This window comes from Salminus brasiliensis, unplaced genomic scaffold (assembly GCF_030463535.1).
Source record: "Salminus brasiliensis unplaced genomic scaffold, fSalBra1.hap2 scaffold_150, whole genome shotgun sequence".
NCBI lineage: Eukaryota > Metazoa > Chordata > Actinopteri > Characiformes > Bryconidae > Salminus > Salminus brasiliensis.
Window position 1 is genome coordinate 7501 of NW_027326681.1, and position 10000 is coordinate 17500.

The 10000-nt window shown below is 38.5% G+C and overlaps 1 protein-coding gene across 1 annotated transcript in view; it reads right to left on the reverse strand.

Moving 5' to 3' along the window:
- Positions 1–816: 816 nt before the first annotated feature.
- LOC140548872 (neuron navigator 3-like) overlaps positions 817–10000 on the reverse strand; it is a gene marked incomplete at its 3' end in the record, with an annotated part of 27899 nt that continues 18715 nt past the window's right edge. The window contains exon 6 of the mRNA XM_072672054.1: positions 817–925. Coding sequence (XP_072528155.1) covers positions 817–925 — 109 coding nt within the window. The remainder of the gene's footprint in view (positions 926–10000) is intronic.

Consider the following 10000-nt stretch of genomic DNA (forward strand, 5'->3'; position numbering starts at 1 on the left):
AGTTATCAGATGTTACCACAAATGTTTCAGGGACCTGGATTCAGTCATTTCCAGAACCGAAGCTTTGGTTTTAAGATCAAGTAGCTTCAGTCCTTGAAACTATGAAGATTAATATTTGGGATCAAGTAGCTTTTCACTGAATCTCAGCTACTTTAGTTTGAGACCAATGAGCTTCAGGTTTGGGACCAAGCAGCTTTAAATTGAGTCTCAAACGCTTCAGTTTGAAAATGATTCATATCAGTTTCAAACAAACGCCTTCAAGCTTTGGTCAATGCCGCTTCAATGTAACGTAGGAATTAGCAACTTCAATGTGAGACCAACTAACTTCATTATGAGAGTGAAGCCATTTCAAGTCATTTGATTTTGATCAATGACGCTTCAATGTGTGACCAACCTGCTTCAATTTGAGACCAATGCTGCTTTAATATCTGACCAAGCCGCTTCAGTTTGCTCTAATTTGGGACCCACCTGCTCAACCCTGAGACCAATGATGTATCAGTTTCTGACCAATCCGCTTCAGTGTAGGATCAAGCATCTTTCATTCGAGACCAATGTTGCTTCAGTTTGCTTCAGTGTAGGTGATCCTTTGGTTTAGGACCAAGCTGGCGACTCCTCTAGTTCTCTTATCTTTTAACACTTGCTACTAATGAACGTTAATAACAGGTGAGAAATCATAATAATTATTGATTATTAATCAAATTGTAAATCATTACATCAGATGCCTTATTAATAGGAGCTGGTGGAATGGGTAGTGTCTGGGGTCCAGGATTGAGAGCCATTGGCAAAAACCACCTGTTACTGAATCCAGTTACTCACCTATGGCTGATCTGTGTCCCCCGTAAACTTGACATGGTTTCTTCCAGGTTCTGTCTGAGGTCAGCAATGTTCTTCACTGTCCGCATTCGTCTCGTCTCAGGGTCCTCACCTGGTGGAAGACAGAAAAAAATGTTCACAAATGCTTCAGTGACCTGGATTCAGTCATTGTGAAGGTGATCTCAAAACAGTTTGGGTTTAAGATCAATATGAGACTCAGCTGCTTCAGTCTGAAACCAAATTTGACACATAGCTCCAGTTTCAGACCAAATAACTTGATATAGCTTCGGTTTAAGACCAAGTAGCGTAGGATAGAGTTCATCTTAAGACCAAACAGCTTCAGATTGAGACCAAACATTACCGGTTTAAGACCAAACTGCTTTAATTTGAGACCAAACATTACCGGTTTAAGACCAAACTGCTTTAATTTGAGACTAAACAGCTTTAGTTGAGACCACACAGCTTCCGTTTGAGACTAAAGAGCTTCAGTTTAAGACTAAACAGCTTCAGTTTGAGACCAAACATCATCTGTTTAAGATCAAACATCATCAGTTTAAGACCAAACAGCTTCAATCTGATACAAGCACACTTCAATTTAAGACCAAACAGCTTCAGTTTAAGACCTAACAGCTTCTATTGTATACAGGAACAGTTCATACAAGTTCAAGATCAAACATCATCGGTTTAAGAAGAAACAGTATAGGGTTGAGACCAAACAGCTTCTGTTTAAGACCAAATATTATACGTTTTTAGACCAAACAGCTTCAGTTTGAGACTAAACATCATCTGTTTAAGATCAAACAACTGTTTGAGACTAAACAGCTTCAGTTTAAGACTAAACAGCTTCAGTTTGAGACCAGTTCAAAGTTCAATACCAAACATCATCAGTTTGAGACCAAACATCATTGGTTTAAGACCAAACAGCTTCAGTTTAAGACCAAACAGCTTCAGTTTGGAGCCAAGCAGCTTCAATTGGAGTATCAGCAGCTTCAGTTTGATACAATGAAGCTTTAGAATTTGATTCTAAGCGTAAATTCTGCATCCAAGCAGCTTCAATCCGACAGCAAGTCGATTCAGTTTGAGACAAAACAGCTTAGTATCCTAAACTAAGCAGCTTCAATCCAACCCTAACGCCTCAAATGACTAATCCCGTCTATTCAGCTGTGCAAATCAGAGAAACCCGTCCTTCCATCCTCTCAGTGCTAAAGGAAGAGAGGCGCAGTGCTCTCCTGTGGAACCAGCGACTGTATGAATCCATACGTTTTCTTTGACACTGATTCACTGTCTGTCACCTCCGTCACGTCTCCGAACATGCTGAAACAACAGGGAACGAGACAGCGGCCGGAGTCATCGCTTTCCTGCAGGAGGACAGAGGGATTCTGGGATATTGTATGTGCCTATACAGCACACCCTGCCACAGTCGATTGGCCTGTCTGGTCCAGATGGTCTGGAGTCAAATTTGCAGTCTTACCTCAAACACCGTCTGTCAGGTGTCTGAAGCTTGCTTTTGAAGTTTTTGGGAGATTCTGGAGGACACAGCATTGCTGTGAGGATTTGATTGTACAAGAGCGTTCCCCAACTCCCCAACGATGACCTTAGGTGAACTCATGTTCTCATGGCTCCTCCAGAGCGTCCAGTTCCACTGGTCAGCATGGAGACGAGGGAGGCTAGCTGATGTTGCAGTCTGGACCTGCTTGTGATTCAGAGCTCGTCTGAAGATGATCTGAGGCTCAGAATCATTCGAGAGTTTTTGGTTCACACACACACACACACACACACACACACAAACGCACACACACACACACACACACACTCCTCCGCTGTAGAACTGCTGAAATGCCAGCCAGAACAGCTCACGCCATCTCCATCTTTGTCACTTTCCACCAACGCCCAGTGACTAATCAGCAGAGATAGAGACAGGGAGGAGAAGGTGGAGGATGAGGAGGAGGAGGAGGAGGATGAAGAGGACATAAAAGAAAGAAACCCTGAAGCCCTGGTCAGACCGAGTGGACGGACGGTAGGCTGGGTTTTCACCAACAGCGTGAGGAAACGGCCCCGAGCTTCAAACGCTGGTTTAACGCTTCCCTGACATCCTAAGCTGACTCCAGCCGTAACGCCATGGTAACAGTCTGTGGACCCTTCATGATGAAGGAACCGACAAAACACACTGAGCTCCAGGGTGAAAGCCCCTCAACGCCACGTTACATCGGGTGTTAGCATGTCTGTGCTACTGTTGTCTTCACACTCTGTCTCACACACTGCATCCCATTCCACACCAAGAGAACCAGCCGCCCTCGAAACTACCCCTCAACAGACCTCCGCCGGCGTCGTCTCCTCGGCAGCGTCAGGCTTTGGGTCTAAATAACAGTGCTTAAGAACCGAGGTTCTCAAACATTCTGCAGTCAGGAACCCCCACAGATATGTTCCCAAACAACCACCTGGGATACCGTAGGAACCATCTTGCAACCCCACTGCAACCATCTGAACTACCTACCTAACCACCCAATTGCAACCACTTGGGATACAGTAGCAACTGCCCATAGCAACCCCATTGCAACCTCCTGGGTTACCGCTGAAACCATCTAGCAACTCTGTATAAAAAATCGAGTACCCATTAGAATCTCTTAGCAATCCCACCTTGGATACCAAAGAACCACCTATATGACACCTAGCAACTCCATAACAAAAACCTGGGATACTCTTGGAACCACCTAGCAACCCCACTACAATCACCTTGGACACCATGGCAATCACCTGGTAACCTCATTGAAGCCACCTGGGATACAGTAGCAACTGCCCATAGCTACCCTATTGCAACCACCTAGAATACTGTAGCAACCCCATTGCAACCACCTTGGATACCAAAGAACCTCCTATAAGACACCTAGCAACTCCATAACAAAAACCGGGGATTCTCTTGGAACCACCCAGCAACCCAACTACAATCACCTTGGATACCATGGCAACCACCTGGCAACCTCATTGCAGCCACCTGGGATACAGTAGCAACTGCCTTGCAAGCCCATTGCAACCACCTGAAATACTGTAGCAACCCCACTGCAACCACCTGGGATACCATAGAATCTCCTAGCAAATCCTTAAAAATCGCATAGCACCTGAGATACTGATGCAAATACCTAGCAAGCCCATTGCAACCATCTGGGATACCGTTGAAACCATCAAACAACTCCATAACAACCACTTGGTAACACTATTGCAATCACATGGGATACTGTAGCAACTAGCAAGCAACCACATCTCAACAACATGGGATACTGTAGAAAACACCAAGCAACCCCACTGCAACCCCCTAGCAACCCCACTGCAACCCCCTGGGACACTGCAGAAAGTGCTTAGCAACACTGAGTGGTCTTAATGTTTCGGCTCATTGGTGAAGTAACATTCATATATCAGCTTTTAATGAGCTCGTGATTTAGAGCATCATGGGTTCAGGATGCAAACACCAGAGGCACAATGTCCAGACAGAAACCCCACAGCTAACACACTAACACACACACACACACACACACACACACACACATTCACTGTCTACCGTGGGTCCAATTATAGACCGGTTATAACATGACAAAAACAGAAAAACAGGCCCCTTAGGAAAACACACACACACACACACACACTCTCACACACACACACACACACACTCTCACACACACACACTGCTGACCAGAGGCTATGATTTATAGGCTTGTAATGGACTGGAACATTCAGCTGAACTGCATAAAAGCAGAGAGACCCATTTCTCTCCACACACACACACACACACACACACACACACACACACACACACACAGCCCAGGACATAATCACACACCTACACACCCACACAAACACACACCTCCACACACACACAGCTGCATGGCTATATCAAACACCACTTCACACCAATCAAGTGTGAATTCACTGCTGACAAACCAGCTGATTAGGAAGCCGAGACAGTGACGGACCTGCATTTCTGAACAGGCGTCAGCACCATATACCGTCCAGCTCGACCACCGCCACACACACTCACTGGCCACTTTATCAGAAACACTCTACCTTGTGCTTTTACTCACTGGCCACTTTATTAGAAACACCCTACCTTGTGCTTTTACTCACTGGCCACTTTATTAGAAACACCCTACCTTGTGCTTTTACTCACTGGCCACTTTATTAGAAACACCTACCTTGTGCTTCCACTAACTGGCCACTTTATTAGAAACACCTACCTTGTGCTTTTACTCACTGGCCACTTTATTAGAAACACCCTAAATTACGCTTTTACTCACTGGCCACTTTATTAGAAACACCTACCTTGTAGGGCTTGTTCTAATGCTATACATTTTAGTCTAATTCTATAAATGGTCTAATAATATAAAGTATTAGTGATTCTCTACATTAGTAAAGTGCTATAAAAGTGTCTATAAATGTCTGGTCTAATGATATACATTTTAGTCAAATTCTTGGTCTAATTCTATAAATTGTAGTCTAAGTTTATGAATTTTAGAATAATGATATAAAGTCTAGTCTAATGCAAAGACTTTTAGTCTAATGCTATAAGTTGTAGTCTAATTTTATCAATTCTAATCTAATCCTATAATTTTGAGTTGAATGCTAAACGCTAAAAATTCTAGGATAATGCTATATGTTTTAGTCTAATGCTATAAAGTCTAGTCTAATGCAAAATATTTTAGTCTAATGATATAAAGTCTAGTCTAATTCTATGCATTCTAGTCTAATATTATGAATTTTAGTCTAATTCTATAAAGTCTAGTCTAATATTATGAATTTTAGTCTAATGATATAAAGTCTAGTCTAATTCTATGCATTCTAGTCTAATATTATGAATTTTAGTGTAATGATATAAAGTCTAGTCTAATATTATGAATTTTAGTCTAATTCTATAAAGTCTAGTCTAATTTTATGAATTTTAGTCTAATGATATAAAGTCTAGTCTAATTCTATGCATTCTAGTCTAATATTATGAATTTTAGTCTAATGATATAAAGTCTAGTCTAATTCTATGCATTCTAGTCTAATATTATGAATTTTAGTATAATGCTATAAAGTCTAGTCTAATATTATGAATTTTAGTCTAATTCTATAAAGTCTAGTCTAATATTATGAATTTTAGTCTAATTCTATAAAGTCTAGTCTAATTTTATGAATTTTAGTGTAATGATATAAAGTCTAGTCTAATTTTATGAATTTTAGTGTAATGATATAAAGTCTAGTCTAATTTTATGAATTTTAGTCTAATGATATAAAGTCTAGTCTAATTCTATGCATTCTAGTCTAATATTATGAATTTTAGTATAATGCTATAAAGTTTAGTCTAATATTATGAATTTTAGTATAATGCTATAAAGTCTAGTCTAATATTATGAATTTTAGTCTAATTCTATAAAATCTAGTCTAATATTATGAATTTTAGTCTAATATTATGAATTTTAGTCTAATTCTATAAAGTCTAGTCTAATTTTATGAATTTTAGTCTAATATTATGAATTTTAGTCTAATTCTATAAAGTTTAGTCTAATATTATGAATTTTAGTCTAATTCTATAAAGTCTAGTCTAATATTATGAATTTTAGTCTAATTCTATAAAGTCTAGTCTAATTTTATGAATTTTAGTCTAATATTATGAATTTTAGTCTAATTCTATAAAGTTTAGTCTAATATTATGAATTTTAGTCTAATTCTATAAAGTCTAGTCTAATATTATGAATTTTAGTCTAATTCTATAAAGTTTAGTCTAATATTATGAATTTTAGTCTAATTCTATAAAGTCTAGTCTAATATTATGAATTTTAGTCTAATTCTATAAAGTTTAGTCTAATATTATGAATTTTAGTCTAATTCTATAAAGTCTAGTCTAATATTATGAATTTTAGTCTAATTCTATAAAGTCTAGTCTAATTTTATGAATTTTAGTCTAATATTATGAATTTTAGTCTAATTCTATAAAGTCTAGTCTAATTTTATGAATTTTAGTCTAATATTATGAATTTTAGTCTAATTCTATAAAGTTTAGTCTAATATTATGAATTTTAGTCTAATTCTATAAAGTCTAGTCTAATATTATGAATTTTAGTCTAATTCTATAAAGTCTAGTCTAATTTTATGAATTTTAGTCTAATATTATGAATTTTAGTCTAATTCTATAAAGTTTAGTCTAATATTATGAATTTTAGTCTAATTCTATAAAGTCTAGTCTAATTTTATGAATTTTAGTCTAATTCTATAAAGTTTAGTCTAATATTATGAATTTTAGTCTAATTCTATAAAGTCTAGTCTAATATTATGAATTTTAGTCTAATTCTATAAAGTTTAGTCTAATATTATGAATTTTAGTCTAATTCTATAAAGTCTAGTCTAATATTATGAATTTTAGTCTAATTCTATAAAGTCTAGTCTAATTTTATGAATTTTAGTGTAATGCTATAAAGTCTAGTCTAATATTATGAATTTTAGTCTAATGATATAAAGTCTAGTCTAATTCTATAAAGTCTAGTCTAATTTTATGAATTTTAGTGTAATGATATAAAGTCTAGTCTAATTTTATGAATTTTAGTGTAATGATATAAAGTCTAGTCTACTTTTATGAATTTTAGTCTAATTCTATAAAGTCTAGTCTAATGATATAAAGTCTAGTCTAATTTTATGAATTTTAGTCTAATGATATAAAGTCTAGTCTAATTCTATCAATTCTTGGTGATGTTATGAGACAATTGTAACAGAATAAATGTCAAACAGACTTTTATAATCTTGTTTTCTCAAAATGGGATAAAAGAAAATGATATGAATTAAAAATGAATTTTATTAAAATATTAGACACATAATATAAACACAGACCCTACGCTTCATATAGCCCCTATATATGAGTACAGTCTCCAGCAATAGAGGGGTTTCTAATAAAGTGGCCACAGCAGCTAGGTGGAGTGTGTATAGATGCAGATATACAGTAACATGAAGGCAGCAGACACAGCAGCCCTGAGCTACACCACTCCGCAGGGTGGAGGAACTAAAATACATCTGTTAGAGCCAGCATGAGGCATGTGCATTAACTGGCTGGTATATGAGATGACACCGTGTGTGTGTGTGTGTGTGTGTGTGTGTGTGTGTGTGTGTGTGTGTGTTTTGTAGCTGGAAGCTCCTACAGGCATGGATCACACAGACAGCCAGTAAATGGAGCTATTCCTCAGAGCTCCAGTAATGAACACCAGCAGGTCCTGCAGACGCTCCAGTCCTACAGAACCAGAGAGGGTCAGACCGCGGAACCAGAACCAGAACCCGGATATTTTAATATTTATCAGTTATAAAACCGGCTCATAACTCATGAACCCAGACGAGCAGAACAAACTGGGCCAGACTGATGAGACTGGTGCCGTACAATGCTGTAGAACATGTGCAGCTCGGTAAGCATCATGTGTCTTTACTACGGAGAACCCTTGAAGAACCCCCAGCAGAACCAGAACAGAGCTGGAAAACGGGCCGATTCCAAAACCTCTAAACTGTTACATCACAGTCCTGCCTCGTCCAATGTACACCCACAGCATTTCCATAAACCCCGCCCACCAGAGAACGCCCCGGTCAAAGGAGGAGAAACGGTACAACGTGACGGCGACTTCGGGAGAATATGGTGGTGTTGATCCTGGAGAGCAGCTCATCACCCCCAGACTCCGCTAATTATGGGAATACGGGTTGCCACGGAAACCAGGACTCGTGACTGCGGCTTTTCCTGTGCCAGTTTCTGCAGAAGGGGAGCCATGAAACGCCACAAAATTCTCCCAATAATTAACCAGCTTAGATGATCAGACTCAGTCAGAGTGGTGGTGTGGAACGCTCGGTTCTAGATAACCTCCCCCAGTCAGAGCTGGAGTTCTACAGTGGAGCTGAAGCTCTAATAATAATAAAAGCTCCTCACAGAAAGTTCTTCACCTAATGGTGATGAAGACACACACACACACACATGAGAATATGGTGGTGTTGATCCTGGAGAGCAGCTCATCACCCCCAGACTCCGCTAATTATGGGAATACGGGTTGCCACGGAAACCAGGACTCGTGCTGCCTGATGCCTGAGACACTGTTCTACCAGAGTTCTGAGAAGAGTTCGGCTCTAGAACCTGCTTTTAGAACCAGATCATTAAAATGGTGGAGGGATACATGCTGCAGGCAGAAAGAAATAGTCCCGTATGGAAAAAGTGATAATACTGATACATGTTTTATAATAAATGCATGGCAATAAATTTGTACACGTTAATGTATTTTAAGATTTATTTACAGAAATTAATTTCAATATTTAAGACACAGCTGTGACAAGTTTTCCATCTTTTATTGAGAAACTGAAACAATACATTTAAATATGCAAATGAAATGTTCACATATAGAACTCTGACAATTTCACATAATTCTACACATTTAATCCAAAGCTATAAATTGTTTTTCTAAATGTATAAATTTTAGTCTAAAGCTACAAATTGTTGGTTAAACGCTATGAAATCTTTGTTTAATAATTCTATAAATATTACAAAGCCTAATTCTATGAATTTTAGTCTAGTGCTATAAATTCTAGTGTTTTTTAGTCTAATTCTATAATGACATAAAACACGTTTAGTACCTAAAATATATAAATGTGTAAAACGCAGTGTAATGATCTTTACTCCTCAGATGGAGGAATATCAGATATTTACAGTCATTTTCAGCTCGTTTCACTGAGATCAGATTTGAGATCTGGTCTGAGATCTGATGTAAGATCTGATGTAAGATCTGATCTGAGATCTGATCTGAGATCTGATCTGAGATCTGATTTGAGATCTGAGATCTGATCTGAGATCTGATCTGAGATCTGATTTGAGATCTGAGATCTGATCTGAGATCTGATCTGAGATCTGATTACTTAGAATGAAAGTTTCTCTACAGCTTTTCAACCACTGAGCTTAGAAGAGTCTTTGAGATGCAGATCTGCTGGTGTGTGTGTGTATGTGTGAGGTTCACTTACGTATGGGGTGTGTGTGTGTGTGTGAGGTTCACTTACGTATGGGGTGTGTGTGTGTGTGTGTGAGGTTCACTTACGTATGGGGTGTGTGTGTGTGTGAGGTTCACTTACGTATGGGGTGTGTGTGTGTGTTGAGAACTTGCTCCAGATCTCCGAGCATGGTGAGGATCACCTCCTTATCCAGCTCCGC